Source organism: Passer domesticus, chromosome 7 (genome assembly GCF_036417665.1).
Source record: "Passer domesticus isolate bPasDom1 chromosome 7, bPasDom1.hap1, whole genome shotgun sequence".
NCBI lineage: Eukaryota > Metazoa > Chordata > Aves > Passeriformes > Passeridae > Passer > Passer domesticus.
This window is the reverse complement of record NC_087480.1, coordinates 5,034,816-5,047,791: the sequence shown is the minus strand read 5'-3', so window position 1 is coordinate 5,047,791 and position 12,976 is coordinate 5,034,816. Positions and strand designations below refer to the sequence as shown.

Here is a 12,976-nt window from a genome sequence, read left to right as displayed (position 1 = left end):
GCTGGCATTTGGGCACTGTGCCACGGCTGGCAGCAGAGCCATCCCCCACCCAGCCTGGAATTAGGACAGGCAAAGCAGCTTTAATCCTTCCAAGCCTGACCTCGAGCTCAGCCCTCCCAGGAGGGTGATTCACAAAGTGAAGGTTCTGGGGGCTGCATCTCATTTATCTGGTCCTACACAGCTCTGCTGTGAGCCACCTGCAGTGCTGTGCCCAGTGCTGGTGTCCCCAACGTCAGGAGGACATGGAGATGTTGGAATGAGCCCAGAGGAGGCCAAGCTGCTGAGGGGCTGCAGCACCTCCCCTGTGCACACAGGCTGGGAGAGATGGGGATGTTCTGCCTGGAGAAGGTTCTGGAAGAAGAGACCTTCCAGTGTCTGAAGGGGCTGCAAGGAAGCTGGAGAGGGAATGTTCATCAGGAAGCAGAGTGGCAGGACAAGGGGGATTGGGTTCACACTGAAAGATAGGAAATTTGGATATATGGAAGAAATTCTCCCCTGGCACAGGGTGCCCAGAGGAGCTGTGGCTGCTCCTGGATCCCTGGAAGTGTCCAAGGCCAGGCTGGACAGGGCTTGGAGCACCCTGGGGTAGTGGAAGGAGTCCCTGCCATGGCAGGGGATAGAATGGGATGAGTTTTAGGCTCCCTTCCAGCCCAAACATCCTGGGATTCTGGGACACGGTTCCTCTTCAGGTCCAGGGTGCTCAGTGCTGAGATTTCAGCTCACCCCAGACTCTGCTGAGCACAGCTGGATTTTGGGGAGTTTTCCAAGAACTAACAACGCCCAGAGGAGCCAGCCCAGAGTCCCAGCAGGCTCTTTGTCCCCCAGCCCTGCACAGACCCTGGCAGTGCTGCTGGGGCTGGGAGGTCACAGTTTCCCACTGCCACATCGAGCACAGCTGCTCTGCTCGGGCCCTGCACAGAGCTGAGCTTATTGCCAGAAAAGCCAGGCTTACACAAGCAGTTTATCAAGTCTGAGGTCCTAAAGCTCTTTTTCATACCAGCCTGAGGCCTCAGGGTGTCTTTCAAAGGTCTCCAACTATTCCAATTTTTTTTCCTCCAGATCTTCATCTCAAGATATTTAGGTATGCAAAGAAGTTCCATTTTTATAGATTTTTATGAACAGTAAGCCTGGAGGAGAATGAAGTTCTAATTTAGACCATTACATACTCTAATGGAAGAGTCTGTCACCACAGCCACCCACACCTCAGCAGTCACACAGAGCAGCAGGTTCTGAAAGGGCAACAACATCTCCTCTGAGAAACAAAATCAACTGTGTTCTTAGTAATTGTTTCTCACATGTTTTTCTGATTAAAAAAACCCCAAAATAACTCGCATGTAATGCTGGTAAAGAGGAAATATCCAAAGTGCTGCATTGCCAGCTTCACGTTGGAAAAGGTATTTAAAATTTACATCTAATTTTGAATTTATTTAGTCAGAAAATGAAGCTGCCAGCTCCCCCAAGGAAGCTGCCCAAAGTCCCTGCAGAGATCTTGCTGATTGTCCGTGCCCACAGGATGCTTTTGCAGTAAACACAGATGTAAATGAAGCTCTTACAGTAACTGAGATTGCATTTGCATCCCGGCAGTGTCACCCCCTCAGTCCCCACACCCATGTCTGTAGTACAGTTCTACCCAGATACTAACAGGGTTTTACACAGGTTAGTTCTAGTATTAAAACGTTCCTTACTATAGATAAAAACAAAGCAGACACTGAGCACCAGCTGGAGGAAGCTTTGATCAAACCATTTTTAGGGTTTTTTTAGTAAAATAGCTGAAAAACTGTGTTGGGTGAACACAGCAAGATTTTAGCAGTCACACACAGTTCACACCCAAGTGTTTGCTGCCTGTGCCATCTGCTGGTGCAAAGGACTCCTCCAACTCGTGCTCCTTCCTGCTTCTACAGCCCAGCTGAGCACAGGAGCTGCTCAAAGCCAAACACAGCATTAGAAGATCCCAGGAAAACCTTCACATTCCAATATTTTGGCTTGGACACCCAGCTGCAACCTAAAACACCTAGGGATGGATCACAAGGCCAGCAGAGCACATGTGGGACCAAGCCCAGCTCACCTGAGAGCAGGTGAGAACAATCTGTTCCTCCTGTCCCTGGCTCCCTGCCTGGAACATCCAACATCTCAAAGAACTGACTTCACTTTGTTCCAAAGGCACAGAAAGTGTTCCAGCCCATGTGGAAGCAGGTCCAGCATTCCCACCTGTAGGTGCATCCATGGCATGGACACTTGAGCTGGGGAAAGAACAATTCCTGGGTTTTATTTTCCATAAAAATCAGACCTGTGATACAAGCAGGTGCTTCTTCCTCTCTACAAACAACACATCTCCAAGTCCTTCCACTCAAGGTTTCCAAAAGAACCCATCCTGGTTATCCCCTCAGCCAATCCAGAGGAGCAGGAAATCCCCCTTTGTCCAAGGACACAAAATCTGGAGGAAAAACTTCCCAGGGCAGCAGCTTCTCCCAGTAACACCTGTGAGTGAAGGGAACCTGGCTCACAGTGACAGGAATTTGAGCTTTCTACAGCATTGTATTTCACTACATACTTCAGTTCACTGAAATGCTCTCCTACACACCCTACTTTAGAGCCAAAGCTCTGCTTTTGGGACACATCCTTTGGGGAAGAGCTGTGTGCTAAAATTTCAGTGTTCTCCTTTCTCCTGCAAGCAATGACAGAGCAGCACCTCCTACAGGCACCTCTCCCTCCCCATTCTGCGTGCAGAAATGCTGTTTTCCTTCCAGCTGCACAATCCCAGGCACTTTCCAGAAAAGCCACAAGGGTTCAGCAACACTTCAGCCCTGAGCCCCAGCAGTGCCAGGGCAGGACTCTCCTGTCTGAGCTTCCAGCAAAGCTCAGGGCCAGAGCTGAGGGTTCATAACCTCTGCACAGCCCCTCATTAACACCCAGGAACGCTCTGGGACAGGCCAACCTTCAATCACAGCCTCATCACCAGCAATATTCAAATGAATTGTAAATACACCCTGTCCTTGCAGTGAACACCCCGAGCTGCCCCTGGGGATCCTGTTTGGAGAGAGCTGTCTGCTCTTCCCTCTGTTCCTCGAGCTTCTCTGGCACCACAAAGCATTTCCACAGCAGCAGAAGAGGAAATTCAGCTTCACAAGCTCAAAAAGAAGTAAGAGGGATAAGAGAAGAGCAATGCACCCTGCCCCAGGCCCACAGCATCACCCCCTCACCTCTGAGCACCAAACACAACACAAACACCAAAGTTTTAGAGAAACATTTATTATAGGGTTGCAGAATTTATGCCAATATAAAGTCCCTTAATAAAACTCTCAAGTTTATCAACTGCAGGACACTAACTCTTCATTCTTTTTAGACTGCAGCTTTCCAAAAAAAGGGAACAATGCTCTGACTGCAGCCATAATGCTACTTGCTCATAAAAAGTTGATCTAAAAAGTTTTATATAAGCCCAAGTAGTTTAAGTTTACAACTACAGTCACGTTCACAAGTGAGCTATACCAGAACAGACCCTGGAAATAGAAGTTACAGGATAAACCAAGTCATAACCAAAAATACTGACAAGCTTTAAGAGCAACTCTATCAGAATCTAACAACTAAATGCCACAAAACCAAACTAAGGGAGAAGAACTCAACATAAGCTCAGGGAAGGTTCCAAATATACATACGAATTCAATACAGTAATTGCACAAAAAGAAACAGGGTAGTGTTAAAGGTTTCTGATCACTGAGCTTGGGTTTTACATGCTGCACACATGGTCGTTAAAATAAACCTTTAATGAGCCAGATCAGGAAGGTTTTTGAGCCAGGATACGGAGTGCAGAGCTATTCTACAGAACTACACAAGATGTGCAAACCACAGATTATTAATATTAATCATTCTGTGAAAGTTAAGGTGAACATAACTGGTTCCAGCCAAGGAACTGGTTAACATTTTTATATATATATATTTTTCTGCCATTCCCAGATTACACTAAATCAAACACATTCAACAGATAAACTGATATTAGCCTTCTAAAAAAACCTTACTCAAATTTAAGTTTTACATGAGACAACTAAAAAGTTATACCAAGGATCAACGAAAGCTGAAATGGTGACTTTGTCTTCTGAAATACAAGCAATACACAGAAAATGCATAAGGCTTTTGATTATCACTGCACGGTTTAATTGCAGAAGTCGACGTCTAATGCTGACTTCTCCGAGAAGGTGTGACCTGGTCACCTGCCATCTGTCACCTTTCACTGCTGACAGATCTTTGTCTCGACCACGAAGGAGTTTTCAAAGTGTCTGATTGAGTGACAGTTCTCCGCTGCCCGTTTCTGCACACCTGGGGACGAGAGAGGACACGAGGCTGAGCGAAGGGATCACAGCCCAGAGCAAGCACTTCCAACATTGCAGGACACAATCATTCAGTGCACGGAGTTTCTCCAGGCAGGAACTGCCACCAGAGCCTGCTGTGGGGCTGTTTTCCATCCCAAATCCCTCACCCAGTGTGCATTTGCACAGGGTGTGCTTTACAGAGCGCTTCACCTTGGGAGGATTTACCTCACTCTGGTTCCTCCTAACAGTATTAAAGTGATTTTCTCTATTTTGGGACATGCCAGCACTGGGTCTGACCCAGGCAGTTTACCTGTATCAGCTGTGGCTCAGTAAGAGACAGGAACACAGCAGTGCTACCATCAAAGAGCTGCTCTCCTCAATCACTTCCATTTGCAATAATTCAGAAGGATTTAGTTTGTTTAATAAGCAGGTAATTGTTCAGATGAAGCAAGAGAAGTACCAGCTCTTAACCCAACCCCAGCAGGACACTGCTTTGGTTTATAAACATCTAAAATCCAGGCTGTCCTTCAATTCCAAGGCATCAGGATGGAGATGAAGTTTCCAGAGCCCACTTAACAGCCTGACCTGGGTTCCTCCCATGCCTCCAAGTTACAACTCCAGGGAACTGACAGAGCACTGAGGTCAGTTTGATCTAAGAGATGAACACACAAACTCCACAAAAGCTGAGAGCCAGGCAGCACTAGCTAAATAAGAATAATAAAAAGAATTTTTTTCAGAGAAGTTCCAGGAGTTCATCCATTGCAGTCTCATTTCTGTGACACAGCTCGTACACTGTGTGCTAGAAATGAGATGAGGCAGGCAAGGCAAGACTTGCCCCTGAACAATTTTCTCCTCAGTTGGATCAGATTTCCCACCCTCTCCCCTCCACAGGAGAACAAGGAGAGTTACAGCACAGCAGCTGTACCAGGAAACGTTTTCCATTTACCAGAACCCTTTTGTACAAGTTCTCTGCAGGAATCTTTTACTCTGCAGCAAAGATGTCAACAACATGTTAGAGCAGGATGATTTCAGGGAACATCATAAACACTCTTCACAGGGCTGTCTATAGACTCAGCAGCTGTCAATTTAGCCTTGTTCCCAAAATAATTCTGACAACAGCACAGTCACACAGCTCTGCCTCCCATGAGGGCAGGGTGTTTAGTGTTCCTTCATGTGCCCTGCACAGAACCCCTCTGCTGCTCCCACAGAGGGAGCCTTGCTTCCATCCACAACAGGATGTTGTGTGCAGCAAGCAGCAGATGTGGCTCCTGATGCTGCAACTGGGCTGAGGAAACTCTTGCCTAAGAGCTTGGCAGCCAAACCAGAGCACAGAGTCCTAACAAACCAAATATTTGCATTCTGAAAGGCTCTAACTGGCAAAGGGTGAGCTCACTGTGTTTGGTGGGAGCAGCAAGTATGAAATGCTTTGAGCTACGCTGAAACAAAATTCACAATGTCAGATTTCTGCCCCCCAGGCCTTGTCCCAGTAGTCAGAGCAGACACCTCAGCTTAGTCCCTGGCAGGGGGTGGCAGGAGCACACAGGCAATAAAGAACCAGAGCTCAGCAGTTCCTCTGGAGTGTTCTTCCTCTTTCAGAGAGGAAGTCTGGGATGTCCGGAGCTCACTGTTCAATTACTTTTTTTTCAGAGCAAGTAAAGCAGAAAAAAATATTTTTATTTGGTGCTCCTGTAACCCAGTTTCAGATAGGACAAGGACAGAATAAGCTGTGCCTACAGAGACTCACATTATCTGATGAATTATATGAATTTTAGGGTCAAACTAACTTGTAATTTCAACCAAAAATTAGAAAAGAAACAGGCTTAAATTTGGTTTGGGCATGTAACCTGTAATTGTGCAACTGAAACTTTCTCATCATGTTCAAATGACAGTTCACATTCAGACAAGAAGGGACGGGAAATACCCAGCAGGGCCAGGAGTAGCCTCAGCTTCTGCTGAACACTCAGATTCCCCAGATTAAAAACTCCCCAGGTTTAAGCATTCATCCCTTCCCTAGTTAAACAATACATCTGCTTTTTCCTGGGGGAACTTACCCGTGATTTGGTCTCTGCGCTGAAGCCTGAAGGTCTCTTTTCCCACACAGAGCTGGTAGATGAAGATGCCCAGGTCAGAGACGTTATCGATCTCCTCTGTAACCACCATCTCCTCACGCACCAGGTACGTCTGGGGCAGGTAAGAGCCAGTCTGCAAGAGACAGAGCCTGAAGGGACAGACTGCTGCTAACAGGGCACAAACCACTACATTTCACTGCTTTGGAAGGGATTCAAGCAGCAGAGTTTTAATACCAAGATACACTGAGCTCAACCAGTCTCATACCAGGGAAGTTAAAAACTGACAGAGGCCATTTCCAACAGCTGCAGTTACATTCAAACAAAGCACAATCAACCTCAACTCTGCAAGCCTCATGTGAAGCAAATGTAAATAGAACCTGGTCAGGTTTATCTGTACACAAAGTTTGCAGCTAAAAGAGAAACAAAATATTGTGAAAGACTCCAGGTTTGAGGTAATGTAATTCTGATATAAAAAATGCAAGGCAGCCTACAAAAGGCTTCACCAGATGCTCCCAGCACTACTGAAACAGTTTCCTACCCCCCAGTAGGGACATACACTTAAAATTTGTCTTCATGGAGATATAAAAAAGAATGCAACAAGCAAAACTAGACCAGTGGCCTCTAGAATCAGGTGTAAGAGAGCCAATTATTTTTCTTTAAAAAGTGATGCATGATTTGATGCATGATAGCCAAGTATTGCACTTAACTGGGAAGCAGCAGCCAGCTCTATCAACTTGACCCATAAATCATCTTGGAAAAACACCAGTTTTAGTCACTGAAGAGTCAAATGCTTGTGGTGATCTCATAACTGCAGTGCCAATAACTGGGGAACAAGTTCACATTGTTCTTTTCAGCAAAACCCTCACGGGGCGAGCGAGCTTGCCGGGAGTAACTCTCAGGTTTAGCCTTTCAATCATATTTGGAGCTTTATCAAATTCCTTTCTAACAGCTAAATTTAACCTTATCTGCTGGTTGCTTTCAGCTCTCATAAAGCCAGGTATTAATAAGAGCATTAGGCATGAATCTACTCAACATAATATACACTGACAGCTGGCCTTAACTTCAGTGCAGTGACTGAGCCGGGGGATTATGGACTTTGATGGAGGGAGGACTGTTCTAGCAAGGGCCTGGAGTTCAGGAGCAGCAGCCAGCACTCTCTGCAAAGGCAGCCTGTCAGCAGAACCCAGCAGCACAGCTCCCACATACCGCCAGCTTGGCGAAGAGATCCATCAGATTCCTTGGAGGCATGACTATGGAAGTGTTCAGCGGGATCACGTAGCAGTTCCCCAGCTGCAGGTCGAGATACGCTGTCAAAAGCTGTTTTAAAAACAAGTTTTTAATTAGTCAGGGGCCTTTGATTAGGAGAGCACAATTCCACCAGGAGCAAGGCAACCTAAAAAAGCTGGAGATCATTCACAGCTACTACAAAAGTGATGCATTCAGGAACTGCCCAGTGTAAGAACTGAACTGTTACCACTTTGCCAAATAGGAATAGTTTAACAAACTTTCCTAGAGAAGAGAAAGCTGAATATAAAAGCAGCTTCTGCCATAATTGTAAAGGAGTACAGTTTGTACTAACACAGAGGAAGTATTTGGGAGTATGATCTCATAACTGAAAAGGTCTAATTAAGCACAGTGCAAACAAAAGGTATCCAGCTGCTGATAAACAATGATTCCCTTTAAATAGTTCTTCAGGAAAAGTGTTAGTCCCTACAAAAATCTCATCAACACTGCCACTGAGCACAAGAACTGCAGCAACTAGAATTATCTGTTTATTCTATCTGCATTGCCAAGGCTGGATTTACAACCAACCTCCAAGAGCTTTTACAGCTGACTGAGGATAATGTTAACACTCTCAACACAACTTTGATAAAAAAGTCAAACCACCCTCTCTTCTCTGCCTTGCAGAAACTCCATGCAACTACCACAACACTGTCAGGTTCTAGGTTTCAGCTGCTTGAAGTGATTTTTCAATGCCCTTCTCCAAGGCTGACACCTGTTTGCAATTCTACATTTTGCTGTGACGCTGTGCTGAGTCCTCAATCCCTTAACTCACATTTATGATGTTCTCCATTTACATGGCAAGTGGCACTTTCAGATATCCCACGGCCAACAACAGAGCTGCACAGCACTGAAATGCATTTTTCTGGGAAACACCTCAGAGCTCCTACCCCCAGTGACTGCACCAGCAGTGCAGAGCTAATCCCTGTGCTGCAGAGTTCACGGGGTCAGCTCTGCCCCAAGGAGCAGCCTGTGCTGACAGCTTTCCAGCCCGGAGCTCAGTTCCCCAGCACCGACCCTGTCGAAGTCGTGCACGATGGCGGCGGGGTCGCTGTCGGAGAACTTGGGCACGGGCACGTCGATGATGGCGATGTTGTCGTCCTCGCGGATGTCGGCCTCCTCGGCGATGGGCAGGAAGTACGGCTCCACCGCGCGCTCCCGGCCCTCGTTCTCAAAGTAGCACATCTCCCCACGGTACACCTTGTGCTGGGACACCAGAAGGGCAGGTAAGGCACAAAGCAGCTTTAACACGGCACTGCTGTCTGCTGAGACTCTGTCACACCCAAAGGACACACACTCGGAGTGTCCTCATAATCTTTCTTTCCCCCTCATCTTTCCAGTCTAGTGATAATCCATTTATATTTTTTTTAACCAATGCTGTTAAATTAAAGAGAACTCTCAGATTACCTTTGGCATGAAGTACTTGTAGATGCAGGCTCCACCCACAACAACCCCTGCCAAGATGAAGGCCAGGCCCAGCAGAGTCAAGAGACATCTTCCAGATGAGTTTTCACCCCTGTGTGTGGCAACTTCTGGGTCCTTTAAATAAAGAAGGGGAGAACTGAGAAAGGGCAGCTGCTCTGAATTTAAAGAAACTTGTTATCAGCTGTTTCACTTTGATCCACTGACTCCTATGTCTTCTAGGCGTGGGAATTACAAGTCAGCATCATAAAATAAAACACTCACATGAAATGTTACTGCATCAGATTAAGATCAGTTTTCAAACAGCACCAAGAATATTTTCTGAGTTAGAGGATGTTTTCTAGAAAAACCTTTGTCCAGAAACTGAGATGCACAAAACTTAAATAACTGTAACACAGGATCCTGTGCTGCAGCCACACTGTAGTACAAAAAGCAGGATTTGTACATCAAGGTCATTAAAGGCACACAGTGTCTTCAGGCCTCTTCCCCTCCTCCTCCTCTCGCTATCATGTGCATTAACATCACTTTTCCTCCCAAAGCTGGATTAACAGAAGAAGCCAAGATGCAACTTTGTCTCTTGGCTGGGGAACAGACAGCTGACACGAGTCACCAGGTTTTGGAACTTTTAATAAGCACAAGCAAAGTCCATTATAAAAGAAAACGACTCATCAGCTTAAACACAGCTCCCAATTATGCCAAATAAAAATAAGTCCCTGTGGCATATCCTACCTTGCGGCCTCAAAATAACTTTTCTCCTACCCAAATCTCAGGAAGTTTTGTTTCCAACAGCCTGAAACTTCTCCCTTTAGCTCAGCAGCTTGTTTTCCTCCACCCAATGTTCTCTCAAACAAAGATGACTGCACCCAAAGGAAACTACTCTCCAGTGGTGGTGAGTTGTGCAATCCTCACTGCAAAGGCAGAGGTGGTGTCTGAAGGAAAATTTAACCTTCCAGAGTTCCTGCAGCACCTTCCCAGAATTTCAGCTGCAAGCCAAGTGAAGAGAACAGCAAAAGTGCTGTCAAATAGCAAACAATCAGAAGAGGCATTCCCTCCTGGAATCACACACTGGGCTTGAGTCTTTAAAAGGAAAAAACAAAATAAAGAAACAACCACCAAACCCAAAATGTTTAGATAACCCCTATATTTGGTCAAGAATGTCCCTTTAATGATTCCTGACTCCAGGATTTAATAGCTTGCTTTCAAGATCTGTTCTTTGTCCTGGCCAGGAAGGAAGAAAATCGGATTTCACAGTAAAAGATCTTTTCCTTTGAGGTGTTCCCAGAATCAGTGGCTGGGCTGGGCACAGCAGCTTCCATGGCCTTTCTTTATTTGGGTCCTGCAGAACACAACACATTCAGTGACCTGTGTTCCCAACGAGCGCCAGCATTATCACCAGGGCTGCAATATTTCCATGCTCAGCAAGATGCAGCAGCATAAAAGTCAAAGCCATCAGTTATGCAAGTGCTGAAACAAACCCCAAGCTGTTTTGTGAAAGTCAATACTCCCACATTCCGCTCGCGCATCCTCCAAACACAAAAATGTTGGTTCAGCAGGACACAAGCTGCTACAATTGGCATGTGAAGCATTTGTTAAAAAAGAAACCGACTACAAAACCAAAGCCAAGCCCTGGTTTCAAGTCAGAATGATGCCACATTTCTGTGGCACTGTGTGAAAATCTCTTTTCGGGGTTAAGCAGCTGTAAGATGGAGATTAATGCTGTTCTCTCCACGTTCTCCCACCCTCACCTCCACCTCGGAGCACCTTACTCATCCAGCCTGTCCCTACTTGAACACACCAGTCTGCACCAGTTCTGGCACTGCAGCCATCCCAGCGCAGGGCTGATGTCGACATCTAATTAGCTACACTTGCACTACACCTATTTCAAACAAAGCAAAGGTACTTGAGCATATTAAGCAGCAGTGTGGGCAGCTGAACCTGAGAGGGAAGAGTTGACAGAGCTGCTGAGAGAACACAATAGCAAGATTTCGCTCGAGCAGGTTACAAAACCTCTGCACAAAAGTAACTGGTAAAAGTCGTCAAAAACCTACAAAGAAAAGGCAGCTCAAAGCTGTAACACGCAAAGCAAATGAGGGATAAGAGACAAGAAGAAAAATCACTTGTTTTAACACTGCTGACAGCCCCAAAGAACCTGCAGGGAGAATATTCTGCAAGCTCAAGGGTTTTCTGCAGATACTCCAGGGGACTTTTATTGTGCTGTTTCAGCCAACATTAACCTTTAAGCTTGTTTGCTCTGCACAAATATTCCAGCTAAAGAAGACATTAACAACCACTCCAACAAGTTTGTCTTGGAGTAAAATTATGAACTTGATGTTTATATGCAACTCCAAGCCCTGAAGTCAGAGTGAAGAGTTGTTAAAATCCCAAGTACGTGTGTGCAAACACACAGAATATTCCAAATTGAGAGGAGCAGCTCTCATGAGAACAGAAAAAAGGGGTGTGTTTATTAGAACTATTCCAGTCAGAACTTTCACAGTACAGGGCTAGTAAATATATGTATAAGCAATTGCCTCAGGAAGAGCTGAGGAGTTTGTCCTCAAGAAACTGGCCAGGCTAATGACATCTTCAAATTTTAAATACTTTATCTACCTTGTTTTCCCACTTTCTCTCCTTTTGATCCTGTAATTGAGTGCTACTGTATTAAATGTGCATGCATGAAACTGACAGCTCAGAAGAGTGCACCGAGCAAGAAAATCACTCTGCATCCCTTCTCCTTCCACAGGAAGGCTATTTCAGGTGAGGCTGTGTAGGCTGGTAGGGAAGCTGCCTTCCTGATTACAGCTTCGAAGGGAAGAAAAAAAAAAAGGAAAAAATAGAACTACAGTCCAACTCCACAAGTTCTGTTGTTTCTAAAATTTTATTACTCTCCTACTGCAAATAAACTCAAGCCATCTTGCCCGTCTAGAGTCACGGATGTATTTACCTACAGGCTGAGCCCCTCCATCTCCCTAAAAACGCAGGACACCTCCAAAACAAATTTCCCACAAAAAGTTCCACTCAAGCCAGCGACGCGCAGCTCGCTGGGAAGGAAAAGCCAACCACAGGGTGCCGGCCTGGGTTTCTATTTAAAACCCTTTATGGCAGGTTTCTTAATTTAAGTGCGACACCGACGCCTCACCGCAGGTGCCGGGAGCGGAGGACGAGCCTCAGCCCGCTTTGTTTGCCTGGGAGCCGCCGGCCGAGCGCTGCCCGCGCCGGGGGGGCTCTGCCTGGCTCCCCCGGCCGGCCCAGGGCCGAGCTGCGAGCTTTAAAGCGCCGTCAGGAAACGCGGCGCTGGCACGGGCCCAGCTCCACATAAACACCCGGTGCCGGCCCGCGGGTGTCACGGGACACCGCACCGCGACCGGGCGGCGGAGCGGGACGGCACCGCGGCACCCCGCGGGCTCTCGAGGCTGAGGGGAGCCGGTGCCTCAGCGCCGGGCAGAGCGCGGCGGGGCGGCCGCCGCACGAGCCAGAGCCCCGCGGCCGCCGCCGCCTCCCCCGGCCGCGAGAAAATGGCGGCGGCTCCGTTTCCCCCCCCCCCCCCCCCAACACCGCCCCGCTCCTCCCGCCGCCGCCGCCGGCCGGGACACCCCCGCGCCCGCACCTTGTCGGCCACAAGCGCCTCGGCCGCCTCCTTTTTGGGCTCATCCTTGAGGGCGAAGGGCGAGTTGAAGGCGATCTTCACCATGGCGCCAGCGCTGCTGCCGCGTCCCGGAGCGGCAGCGGGGACAGCGCGGAGGGCGGGGCGGGGTCTGCGGTGGCCACGCCCCCAGCCCCGCCCGCCGGGAGCGCCCCCTGTCGGCCGCGCCCTCACCCGGCTCCATTCCCCCGGAGCTCCCCTCAGGCGCCGGGAGCGGGTCCGGACATGGAGCGTCGGGATTAGGGAGGCTGGGAAACGCT

At 47.6% G+C, this 12,976-nt stretch overlaps 1 protein-coding gene across 1 annotated transcript; it reads right to left on the bottom strand.

Annotated features, from left to right (window-relative positions):
* Positions 1-3,694: 3,694 nt before the first annotated feature.
* Positions 3,695-12,840, bottom strand: ITM2A (integral membrane protein 2A). Its single transcript, XM_064426536.1, has 6 exons — positions 12,681-12,840; positions 9,062-9,193; positions 8,672-8,860; positions 7,580-7,690; positions 6,356-6,506; positions 3,695-4,311 (listed from the first exon to the last, which is right to left on the bottom strand). The coding sequence occupies exons 1-6, from the start codon at positions 12,762-12,764 to the stop codon at positions 4,223-4,225; spliced, it is 756 nt and encodes a 251-aa protein (XP_064282606.1). The 5' UTR covers positions 12,765-12,840; the 3' UTR covers positions 3,695-4,222.
* Positions 12,841-12,976: the final 136 nt, after the last annotated feature.